Source organism: Canis aureus, chromosome X (assembly GCF_053574225.1).
Source record: "Canis aureus isolate CA01 chromosome X, VMU_Caureus_v.1.0, whole genome shotgun sequence".
NCBI classification, from domain to species: domain Eukaryota; kingdom Metazoa; phylum Chordata; class Mammalia; order Carnivora; family Canidae; genus Canis; species Canis aureus.
In genome coordinates, this window is record NC_135649.1 from 33,161,919 (window position 1) to 33,175,117 (window position 13,199).

The window sequence follows — 13,199 nt, forward strand, 5'->3', positions numbered from 1 at the left end:
CCAGAACCATGTGTTCAACACTCTACCTATATTTTAAAAATGAGGAATTAGGACGCTCAGAGCTGGTCAATAGCAGGCTCCAGGTCACAGAACTATTATGGGATGGATTCTAATCCACATCCTTCTTTCACACAATTCTTTCTATTACACATTTGACTGAGAACAGGGGGTGGGCAGGATGGGTGAAGAGAATGAAGAAAGTTATGTGGACAGCATGAGGGACAAGGATACCTGAGTGGAGGTGTGAAGAAAGGGAGCAAATGGCAAAAAGACCAGAATCCAGATAGGAAGGTACCCAGCGAGAACATCTCTGGCTGCTTTTGTTTCCTATTTTGTCCTGTTCCCTTACCTTTAGCAGTTTGTTTATTGCTAAAAAGTCAGCAGACTGTTTCAATATTGCAATCATCGTAGTAGCCAGAGTTTCATGTATCAGCTGGGTCTGAGGAGCACTTGGTTTTTCAGGTCGGAAGCTATACTACAAAGGAAGGAAAATTAACCATCAGTCAAAATTCTCATGTAAAAGAAACCGCCCCCAAAGAAAGCTGACTCCACAAACCTTGATGAAGGATCTTAAATAATTATCCAAGCCTTCTTCATGGCACTTCGAAACGATGTGTAAGAGAACCCTGAAAACACATTCGCAAAAGTCAGCATGTCAGGCTACCGTGAATTTCCACCGTTTGTTTGTCTAACCCTAAGAATACCTCCCACACTACCTGAAGTGTTAAAAGTGAGAGGACTACAGAAGATACAATAGGATGGTCTGACAAAGATTTCAGCATCTAACGTGCTCAGGGCCTTGCAAAAACATTGCCTGGTTCAAAAGAAGGGTATTGTGTTTGGGCAGCCCAGGTGTCTCTTCTCTGATCTAAATTTCTGCACACGCACGTTTCAAGTATGGTCACAGCTACTATGTGGGGTAAATACTGAAATCCCCTCCAGTGAGTAAAAGGAAAGGAAATATAGAGATAAAATGAAAAGCACGGCAACAGATGGGCAAAAGGAAGAGAGACAGGACAGGTATAACGACGTGACCTGCAGTTGGCAATAAATCTAAAATTCCAATACAAGACTAGCAGTGGTTCTCAAACTTCATCATGCATCAGAATCACCTGGAGCACAGAATGCTCGGCCCCTCTCCCTGAGTTTCTGATTTCTGACGTCTGGGGTGAAGTTCAAATGATGAACATTTTTCATCAGCTCCCAGGTGATACTGATGCTGCTGGGGTAGGAGCCACGTTTGAGAACCACAGGGCTAGAGGAATGCTTTGTCAGTTTTTGAGCGGACTATCCCCAACAGCAGAGCATGAGTACACAGTTGCAGGGGTATTGGTTAAGGCCCAGTGGGAGAGGTTGTGGCAACAGCAGAAGCAGCAAAGCCAGAAACATCCAGCATTGAGCTCTCAATTTTTTTAAGTATCCAATTTTAATTGCAAACATCAGTGCATTTTGCCCTCTACTCTACAATATACCCTGTTTGTTTCTATAAAAATAATACTCCCCTCATTGTTTTGAGTAAAAATTCATGGCTCAGGGTGACTCTGTCCAACATGAGAGCCACTCAGCACTTGTGGCTATTTAATTAAAATTAACTCTAGTTAAAAGTTCAGTTCCTCAGCTACACTGGCCACATTTCAAGTGTTCGATAGCTAAATGTGGCAAATGGCTACCATATTGGACAGCACAAGTATAGAACATTCCATGACTGGAGAAAGTTCTATCAGACAACACTGGTCTAGGGCAATGGTTCTCAAGCTCTGTTGCATTATGGAATCTCCTGGAAAACTTAAAAAAAATACTGATGCTCAGTTTCACCCCTAGATATCCCAGTTTCATTGGTATGAATATGGTCTGGGCACAGACCTCTTTAAAAGCTCCCTAGGTGATTCTAACATGCAGCCAAGTTTTAGAACCCCTGGTTGAGGAAAACACATTAAGTTTCTCCTATGGTTTCTGGTACCATCTCTCCCTGGGGCTACAAGTCCCCCAGTCTGAGAAGCATGAAACAAGAGAAAATGGATATTAGATAATCTGGCTTTTGGGTTCTCATTTGGAAAAGAAATTTATAGTTAAAATGAAGAAATGCAAAAAGAAACAAAATTTGCTTCTTTGTAATTATAACACCGAAACTCACATGGTGCAGTTGATAGGAACGTCATCTTCATGGGTCATATTTGTGAGAACCCGGAAGAGTTGCATAAGAATTACAGGTAGAAACTGTATCATGACTTGGATCTCCATGGCATGCAAACACTAAAATAAGTCATTATTAGTTATGAAAACAAACATAAATATGATATAACTTGCAAATGTGAAACAACAAAAAAATTAAGTAATGAGAAATACATTCATTTGAATAGAAGCCCACTTTGATGGGAGCTTCCTATGACAGGGGACTTTGTCTTGTTAATTACTTTATCCACATCTTTATTTTGGCACTCAGATTTTGTTTCATATTAAATATTTTATCTACTGAAGATAAAGAGGATAACTGGGATAAAGGGGTTTGGGAATAAAGACAACTGACTCCTGGTAAACCAACACTCCACTGGAGTGGGAAAGCAGATGTGTCTAGAGGTTCCGGAGACTGCCCCCTAGCATACAGTGTCTACAGAATGCAGACCATCAGTTAATCTGCTGAGAAAGTAAGTGGGATTCAATAAAGTGCACTTCTCTATATAATTGGTTTTATACAGGCACCATCTATATAAATCTGAGGCAGCACTGCATTCAGACATCCCCAGAGTACATTTCTTCGAAGTGCTAATGCCCTGTCTCTAGCCATAGGCGTGTCAACAGCACAAAAAAGAAATGTGTTTGTATATACGTAGAAATGATCCAAGCAGTAAAGTCTGTAACATTTCTTTCTTCTTCCTTTCCTTCTCCCCACCTTCCTTCATTCACTCAGGCATTCACTCAATCATTTAATCAGCCAGCCAACCAAAAGGTGAAAATGAGCCATGTCACTGGGCACCTACTATACCAGTTCAAGGTTCAGTGCTATAGGAAATGCAGAGATGGAGAAGACAGGATTCTGTACACAAGGAACTCACTATTTCTCTTACTTCTGCTCTGTCTCTCTATCCTTACCCTCACCATCCCTTCTCAGGACGCTATCATCTATATGTGAAGCATCTCAGCACTGACCTCTAAGATCTTCCTTCAGGCAGATTCTCTTCAACCAGATGGAAAGCAAGAGATCAAGCTCAAGGAACCCATGGTCTATCCTTCCAGCTTTTCCTTCCTTTTGTCCCCTCTCTTCTAGCCTTACTGCCATAACCACTCTTAACCTATAACCAAAACAGTCTAATCATTTCCTGGTAAGGTCTCCACACAGGTTCCCTTTACTCCCCATACATCCACCTCTCATCTCCATATTCATCATCCTCCAATAGGGTCCCATCACACCAACTTCTGCCAAAATGTCCGTGATGCCTCCCCATTACCCAGGGCATTGGCTCTCAACCAGGGCTGGCTTTGCCCTCCGCCCCCTCCCATGCAATGGGACATCCTACAATGTCTGGAGCATTTTGAGTTGTCACAACTAGGGGTGCTACTGACTTGTAGAGGACAGAGGCCAGGGCTTCTGCTAAACACCTTACCATGTACTAGATAGCCACTTACAACAAAGAATTAACCCGTCCAAAATGTCAACAGCGCAAGGTTGAGAAGCTCTTATCTAGGATCCGAGATTACTTAGGACCAAACCTAGATTTCTAGCCTCAACACTCATCATTCTTCACAAGGTCCAACTGGTGCCTTGACTGCTCTGGGAGTAGAAGCTATGCATTCCCACCTTTGTGCATTTGCTCAGTTTTTAGTCACATCCTAGCCACCCCTCCAAGTCTAGTTGAAACCCCTTCTTCGGTGAAGCCACTCATTTGACCAAGGCATACCTAATGAACTTCCAAGGCCCAAGCATATAAAAAATACCCCATTTCCTCCCATCAAGTGGTTCAGAGTCTGTGGGGTGAATGACCTGGAACTAAATCTACAATACAAATGGTCAACAGCCCAGGAGTGGTATGTACAAAATGCATGAAGGAAAAAGCAACTGAGTCTTCCCGTGGGCAGGGAGTGTCCACTAAGGCTTCAGAGAGGAGGCAGGTAAAAGGTAAAGTGGGATAATATCAGGTAGAAGGGAGAGCTGGGCATTCAGTGCAAAACTGATCTAGTGTTGCTCCTCAGGATTCACTCTCAATGCAACAGCAAAAGGGTTCTTTTTTTTTCCCTCTTATTACAAACAAACCAAACCATCACAAACAAAAGGCTGTCCAGGGATTCCTGTGCCTACATGTATCCCACCTCTCTCTGCAAGCTCACCTCATGCCACTTCCCACTCCTCGCCCAAGGTGCTCACTGCCTTCCAGCTATACTGTCTTTTCTTTTTTCCTGTCCTTTAAATGCCATCACAAGGTGTTTCCACCCGCTGCAATATTCTGTTCTCCTTTGCCACAGCTTTAGCACCTACGCTCGTCTTCCTCTCATCGATTTTTTTTTTTTAGCTTGATCCATCATCTCCTCAGACAGCCTTCCCTGACAACTCCATCTAGAACATACTCCTGTCATGTTGGATCCCATTAATCCGTTCTATTTTCTTCGTGGCATTCATCTTGATCTCAAATTACTCATTTCTACCCTCACTACCCCAACTAAGGAACCAAAGCATAAGATAAAAGATCGGAGGCCACTAGTCTCAGGGATCCCTCAGTTCCCTGAACCCTTAGCACTATAACCTGTATTGTGCATCTGCTATCTATCACATATTGCTTTGGACTCTCATTGGTACTGCTCACTTATATTCCACTTCTATATGTCCTGTCTCTCCGACTGGTCTTAAGATCCCCATGGGCAATGACCCTGAGTTATTCTCCTCTGCAAGCCTCACAGCATCTGGGAAAATAGTACATGCATAAAAGCCCAGCAAGGAAAAGGTAAGTGAATTGGTGAAATGATGTCATTTACAGGGACAACAGATAGCAAGATTTGGTAGAAAGAACACAGGACCAGGAGTCAAGAGACACCTGTCACAGGTTTGGTTCTGCTACTAACCAGGTGAGTGACCACAAGCAAATCCCCTCTACTTGAGCTTCATTCATTTTACTCACGTGTAAAAAAAAAAAAACCTCTCAAGATGCCCTTTCAGTGCTAAGGGTCCCTAAGAGAACTGGGCTAGTAGGTCTGAAATCGAGTGGCATTTCACTTACTGCCACTAGAGGGCAAGCAAAGGTCACATAAATATCACAAATTTCACATCCTTAAGAACACAAATACGAATGAGTACATTTTTTTTCTCCATTTTAAGAATACCAGTATATTTGAAAATGATGCTCTGTTCCATTCCATTCTGTTAAAACTTTTACAAAACTTCCCCACTGGAAGAAAAGCCAAAGATCTTAACAGCCTAAGCATTCGTACAGAGATCGGGCTTTCTAGATGTTAACCAAGGAAAGGATTTGAATGTTAGGGGACTATTATACTTCTTAATGAGAATTAAGAATAATAGCCACCATTTATCAACTGTCCGCTTGCTTCTACCCTTCCAACAGTATCTTCTCAATATGGTAGGCAGAATGAGACTTTCAAAACCCAAATCCCATCACGTAGCTCCTCTGCTCAAAGCCCTGCAAGGCTTCCCACTTCACTGAAGGCACAATTCAAACTCGTCATCATGGCTTATGAGGCCTCACCCAACTAGCTCCTTAGCTACCTTTCCAATACGACGTCGTCTCATTCCGTGTGCCAGTCACACGCACTGGAATTCCCGCTGTCCATCGAGCATGCCAAGCTAGCTTCTCAGTCTGCGTTTGCTGTTCCCAGCTCCCCCAGAAGTCTACCATGCTGGTGCCCTCATTTCCTTTAGGTCTCTGGCAAATATCACTTTGCCAGAGATCTTTTCTGGCATCTTTTTTTTTATCAAGAAGAGGGACCCCTTACCACTCTTTATTCCTCTTTGATATGTTTGGGTTTTCTTTGTGGCACTTATTACCACCTGGGTGAATATACATATTCATATGTTCATTTATTTGCTTATTGTCCATCTGCCTCAAGAAAGTAATAAGCTCCTTGACAATAGGGATAGTGTTTGTTTTCTTCATTTCTATTCCAAATGCTTAGAATGATGCCTGGCCCTTAGAAAGCACTCAAGAAATCAGTGTAGACTGAGTGATTACTATACTACACAGTAGATGCCCTAACTCACTTAAGCCCCAAAGCCACCCTTCACATTGGTATTACTAGCTATCCCTCTTTGACAGATGAAGAAAAAAAGGCCTGGAGTAGTTTAGTAACTTGGCCAAAGTCAATCACAGAGCTAATGAGTGACAAGTCCAGGACACAAACTCAGTTAATGATTGCAGAACCCATACATATTATCTCATCTCATACTACCTCTCTGAAAGAAAGGGACATTTTTGTTTCCTGAGACTATCATTAAGTAGTAACATATGTCCAAAGGGAAATCCTGTAGAGATTTCATGTGAAATAAAAATTCCTCAGACTTGCCATGGCTGACCTACCAAAGGGACAACCAAAATAAAGAGTCACTGTCAGCTGGGTCCCATGATGTGTAGTTCAGTCCTACCATGTTAGGGAATAGGTGGGAGTCTTGGGTCTCAACACATTTGATAAAATATGGTGTTTCTTAAGACTTTCCATGCAACACATAAAAACTAGGTTTTTCTATCTTTAGTCGATCCTTTTGATCATCTTCCACCCAGACACAGGAATCGTCATTTTATTTGAAGCAAAAGGGAATCCATTCCTCCTGCCCCTTTTCCCTACAACACCTTTACTGGGCAGGCCGCAGGAAGAGAAAAGACCTGAAAAAATCAATTTATGGAACTAAAGAAACATTTTCACGAGATTTTCAAAAATATGTCGACACATTCTAGCTATAACATTTGCTTCCTAATGTAGTAGCTCTGCTGTCTGCTCCTAACAGGCACTTGATAGAAGAGCACATAAAAGAAAGTATTCTCTTGAGGATACAGAGTCCAGAGTATTTTAAGGGGTTAGTTTGATTCTCCCCCCCACCACCCTCATCAAAAGGTGGCAACAAGAAAGACACGAAAAACAAACCTTTTCACAGAAAGCTGCTGTTCATTTACCTTTAAATATTTGATGAGATCCCCCGGAACTTCTTTGGAGCCTGACTGAATCAGCTGACAATGATGGAAGAATTTGTGCACATGGAGATCCTGAAAAACAGATGTCCTTGGCCACATGAAATTCGATTCCTTACCCTTGGACACTGCTCTCTAGTGCCCCCCTCTGCCCACATCTTGCAAACCTACCTATCCGGGTCTTCGAGCACCCAGACTCAGCAGCCACAGCTACCAACATGAGTGGCCATGTCCCTTAGTCCCCTTGACCACCACACACAGCAGCAAAACCATGCCAAGCGAGCATGTACCTAAGCACAGCAGGTAGGCCACAATTCTGGTGCAACTACTCACTCTTTAATTCTTTTATTTGATGAGTGTAGCCTCTGAAGTTGGACTGCTTCTACATTTTAATAAAGTGAGTAGGAACAGAGGTCTGGATTGACAGATGAAGAAAAAGTAGCAGCAGGAAGGGACCAGACAAGTCTCAGGCTTGTTCAATTTATCATGGCGCTTGGCTGACAAGTGTCCAGCTGTCCCATATAGTATCTACAAATCATATACTGGCATTGTGGACAGCATGTATTCTACTAGGAACTGGGATAATAAGATGTGAATTTTGACCTGCTTCCTCTAATTATTATCTGTGTGACCACGGGTAAGTCATCTAACCCGACCAAGTTTTGGTTTCTCCATCTATGAAATAGTGAGGTGGGCAAGGTGAGCCAAGAAGGGTCTTTTAAGGCCACATCAAGGAACGTGGACTTCGCCTTCTCCATTGGTGATTTTTCAAACGTGCTTGAGCCTTCCAACAGACATCTGATTCTAACTGCATGGATGATAAGGTGAAGAGTAAACTGTATTAGTCATCCATGATCCATTGACTTCAAATTTCTGGGTTTAACTCCAGTCTAACCATGAGAAAAACACCAGGCAAATTCCAACAGAGGGGCATCCTACAAAATATTCCTACCCATGAAAATGGACAAGGTCATCAAAAACAAAGATTGTATGGGACGCCTGGGTGGCTCAGCGGTTGAGCACCCGTCTTCGGCTCAGGGCATGATCCCAGGGTCTGGGATTGAGTCCCACATCAGGCTCCCTGCATGGAGCCCACTTCTCCCTCTGCCTATGTCTCTGCTTCTCTCTCTCTCTCTCTCTCTCTCTCTCTCTCTAAATAAAATCTTAAAAAAAAAAAAAACGACTGTCCAAGAACTCAGCAAAGAGAAGCCTACGAAGATGTGACGACTAAATGTAATATGCTAACCTAGAGAGAACTGTGGAACATAAAAAGCTCATTAATAGGTAAAAACAAAGGAAATCTGAGTAAATACAAGCCTTAGTCATTAGGTATCACTACTGGTTCATTAATTGTAACAAGTGTGCCATACTAATGAATGCAAGAGGTTACTAACAGGGAAATCAGGTGGGGCACCTGGATGGCTCAGTTGGTTAAGCATCTGCTGTCAGCTCAGGTCATGATCCCAGAGTCCTGGGATTGAGCCCAACATCGGGTTCCCTGCTTAGCAGGGAGCCTGCTTTTCCCTCTCCCTTTGCCCCGCCCCCTGCTTGTGCTCTTTCTCAAATAAATACAGAAAATCTTTTTAAAAAATAACAGGGAAATTAGACACAGGGTATATGGGAATTCTCTGTACTGTCCTATTTTTCTGTAAATCTCAGAAACTAAAATTTATTTTTTCAAAGAGGTGATAAGGGCCTCTACAATCCTTTCAGTTTTGTGAGGCTTGAATCTATTAATGGGAATAAATGGATTTGGGGATTTGAAAGGGATTGTAAAATTTGAGCTATTACTATTAAGAACGATGCTATTACTAATGAGAAAGTCTTTAAGGCCACAACTTCTCTAAGGCTGCAGGAATCAAATATAGTCTATTCTAAACAACAAGTAGATTCAGGGGTGCCCAGCTGGCTCAGTCAGAAGAGCATGCGACTTTGACCTCAGGGCTGTGAGTTCGAGCCCCATGCTGGGTATGGAGATTACTCAAAAAATAAGCTTTATGGAACGCCTGAGTCGCTCAGTGGTAAGCGTCTGCTTTCGGCTCAGGGCATGATCCTGGGGTCCTGGGATGGAGTTCTGTATTGGGCTCCCCACAGGGAGCCTGCTTCTCCCTCTGCCTATGTCTCAGCCTCTCTCTGTATGTCTCTCATGAATAAATTAATAAAATTTTTTTAAAAAAGAATTATTTTTTTAATAAAAAAGAATTTTTTATTTTTAAAAAATAAACTTTAAAAAAATAATTCAAATATCAAAATTGACAAAATTCACGTGATACAACTTACTTGAGTATAAATCGTAGACTCTAAGTGGCTTTTAATCTTCAACAAAGGCTTTGCACCATCTACCCACTTAATATCCACATTAGATTGCTGTGAATGGAAAATACAGACAGGAGTTTCTGTAATATAGCTATGGATAGATGAGTAGCACATGACACCTTTAAACATGTCAACTTTTTCCCCCAAAAAAAACAAATATGTTAGTTTCACCCATAGGGAATTATTGGAAATAATAACCTGCCTTGAGAATAAATGGATCCTAAATCATTTTGAATTTCTTATCCTTTGCAGGCTGATACTTTTATGTTACAATAAAAATGAATTACTAAATAAATGCATTTTTAAAGGAATCTGAAGCCCCAGAATCTGAGCCCCAGCTCTTAAAATTGTTATTAGGATCAACAGACACAAAACACCTGGGTGGCTCAGTGATCGAACACCTGCCTTTGGCTCAGGCCATGACCCTGGGGTTCTGGGATCAAATCCTGCATCAGGCTCCCCGCAGGGAGCCTGCTTCTCCCTCTACCTATGTCTCTGCCTCTCTCTATCTCTCATGAATAAATCAATAAAATCTTTTTTAAAAAAAAGAATCAACAGACATGAGCGGTGCCTGGCTGGCTCGGTCAGAAGAGCATGTGACTCTCGGTCTTGGGGTTGTGAATTTGAGCTCCATGTTGGGTGGAGGGATTCCTTAGAAGTCAACTGTTTAAAAAAAAAAAAAAAGAATCCACAGACCCGAGGTAACTTGGTCAAACTGCTCTGGCTTATTTTCCATACTACTTTTTCTTGGGGGCCAGTCCTCACACCAGACTTTGTGGGGCTACCCACTAGAAGGCCGAATTCTGTACTTTTTAAGCATTTCATCATGATCACTTCAGCAAAGGCAGTTATTTTCTTACCCTTCTGGATTCTGCATCATTCAGATTCAAGTAGCCCGGGGGAAGATTGGCTGACACTGGCAACTGTTGCTCAAAGGTAATGATCCTACCGTCCTTCAGCAAAGGAACCCAGGCAAAGCCAACTGCCAAGACAATAATCACTCATGAGAAATGAAATCAGAAATGCCATTAGCCACGCAAATCTCAGAGTGCTGGGGGGCAGGGCAGGGTCGTGATATTTCTGGGGATCTGTACATGGGAGTGCACATGTGGGGCATCTGAATCCTGGGGAAGGAACACTGCCTTGGAATGGCTTCCTAATCCCAGCCTAGCCATGAATGAGTTCTTCCCTCCACTCCCTGGACCAGAAATTGGGACCAGAAACAGGTAGTGTCTCCATCAAATGGTTATCGGGAAACCGAAGAGAGATAATAGAGGAAAATACTTCAAAATTTTAGAAGTTCATCAGTATCATTATCTTTACCCTTCGGGGGATAATTTGTGGTGGACATTTTTTTTTTTTTTTTTAAGATTCAGGGCTCTCTCATTTATCCTTAGTGAGAATATGGGAGTCTCATGTCTGGGATAATCTCAACCAGCAACTGGCAGGCTCTGAATTGTCTTTTGGCAACCCAAAGACAAGGAACTATGGAAAATTAAGGTCACGAGTAAAGGTTACAGCCCATATTCATACAAGGCGGTGCTCAACAGGGCAGTTTTCCTGATTACAGAAGGAAGAGGTGGGGGAGCAGAATGCAGACAGGGCATAGTGTTTAAACTTGAATCCACTGAGAGATTTCCTCCCGGTCTCTGTATTTCTTAACAGTTCTACCCAAAAGAGCCTCTTGGGTTTCTATTAAAAAACTCATCATGTTCTAGCTAAAAAAGCCAGAGCCATCTGTGTTCCTCAGGTTGAGAAGTATCATTATTTCCATTATGGAGCTTACTCAGGGCTTCAAGTGTTTAGAACTCAGCTGTAAAAAAGCTTGCTCTGGACCAAGTTTTGGCATATGAGAGAGGGTGTTGGCTGGAGAGCACTTTTTAGAGCCGCTGCCTTCAGATTCTTTAAAATTCTTTGCGTGAGTGTGCGTATGTTTATACTGTGAACACAGAAGTCAACACAAATCTGGTTAGAATGTTTTCATTCACGTGTTTAATTTGGCAAATGCTTTAATTCCTTAAAGACAAATATGTTGCTTTCTCTAAGTCAGCTAAATGGCTTTCTCAGACTCTGAAACACGCCTGAAGGGCATCTTTACTAGTACAACTTCAGAAATGCTTTACCCAGAGCTCTTCTTGTATAAAGAGCAGAGGAAAAGTAACATGAGCACAGGAACCATTCTAAAGGACTCTGTCAAAGTACTTAACTGAAAATTAGACAAACGACCAAAGGTTTCCAGCCCAGAAAACAGGAAAGTCTATTTCTTGTTCTTGGGTGATATTTTTCCCAGTCGACATTGTTATTGAGCTATAATTCAGATACCATACGCTTCATCTATTTAAAGCGCACAATTTGATGGTTTTTAGCATATTCACAAAGCTGGGCATCATCCACTGCTACTATCTAATTCCAAAACTCTTCCACCACGCCAAAAAACAAACACCACACCCCTTAGAAGTCACTCCCTAGGGGCGCCTCGGTGGCTCAATCTGTTGAGCATCTGCCTTCTGCTTGGGTCATGATCCCAGGGTCCTGGGATCGAGCCTCATATCAGGCTCCCTGATCAATGGGGAATCTGCTTCTCCCTCTCCCTCTGCTTGCTGCTCCCCTTGCTTGTGCTGTCTCTGTCTCTGTCTCTCTGTGTGTGTCTCTCTGTCAAATTAAAAAAATCTTATAAAAGAAAAGTAGTAGTCACTCCCTATTTCCCCCAGTCCCTGGCAACTGCTAATCTACTTTCTGTCTCTATGGATTTGCTTAGGCAACATTTTTGTGCTGTGAGTAAATCAGAGCATGGCCAAGGGTATCTCTCAGTCAAAACTCATATAGAGCACTTGGAAGACAGAAAGGTATGATGGCAAGCAAACACCGTCTGGCTCAGAAACGTGAAGCCACTTAAGGATGGACAGTTAGAAGTGATGAGTGGCCCACGGAATAACCCTCTTAAGCTCCACCGAGCCCTTTACCTAGTTTGGTCTAGGATTTATTCTTTTTTTCAAGATTGTATTTATTTATTCATGAGAGATACAGAGAGAGGCAGAGACATAGGCAGAGGGAGAAGCAGGCTCCCTGCAGGGAGCTCGATGTGGGACTTGATCCCGGGACTCCAGAATCACACCCTGAGCCAAAGGCAGAGACGCTCAACCACTGAGCCACCCAGGCGTCCCTGGTCTAAGATTTAAATAAGGAAATAGTAATTTGTCTTTTAGGACATGCACGGTCTTGGGTTCCTATCATTCTGCCAGATTTCTTCTCCACCCTCGAGGTCCCTACCCTGAACGAACTGCAACTTCTTTGGAGTTAGAGAACAGGGCATAGAGAACACACTATCCATAAGGGCAACTTCCTAGTTATTTCAGTCTGGCTGCCTGGCGAGCATCACTCACACTCAACATCAGTCCAAAACCTATGGTCCTCACCTGTGATTCTGCTACTTGCAAATTCCTTCTTCCCAGTTTCAAAGCCTCAGTGCTAACTTTGAAGTCTCTCTCTCTAGTTTCCAACCATTTGCCAGACCCAATTATACTCTTCTTCTATAATCTCTTTTTCTCCGTCCCCCTGCTCCTGCTGCCGTGTAGCCTCCTTTCCTCCTGGACTTCTGGGGGAGCCCCTAACTGGTTTTTCTTCCTTCCTTCTTGCTCCAGCTCCCTCTGTAATCACCTCACTGTCTGACAGACTTCCTGCAGAACAGCTCTTATCGGCCTTTACAACCCTTCAATATTTCCATATTGGTCACAGAATACAATCAAATCCATGGTCTGG

The 13,199-nt window shown here is 42.7% G+C and overlaps 1 protein-coding gene across 6 annotated transcripts in view; it reads right to left on the minus strand.

The window, feature by feature from the left end:
• Positions 1–13,199, minus strand: part of DOCK11 (dedicator of cytokinesis 11) — a 189,529-nt gene that overhangs the window by 81,772 nt on the left and 94,558 nt on the right. For all 6 annotated transcript variants that reach the window (XR_013374910.1, XR_013374911.1, XM_077888910.1 and 3 more), the window contains exons 21-26: positions 10,301–10,422; positions 9,405–9,491; positions 7,110–7,199; positions 2,135–2,253; positions 557–626; positions 350–475 (exon numbers count right to left, since the gene is read on the minus strand). Coding sequence is in view for 4 of the 6 variants with exons in the window: in XM_077888910.1 (XP_077745036.1) it covers positions 350–475; positions 557–626; positions 2,135–2,253; positions 7,110–7,199; positions 9,405–9,491; positions 10,301–10,422 (614 nt within the window). In the remaining 2 variants the exon portion in view is untranslated. The remainder of the gene's footprint in view (positions 1–349; positions 476–556; positions 627–2,134; positions 2,254–7,109; positions 7,200–9,404; positions 9,492–10,300; positions 10,423–13,199) is intronic.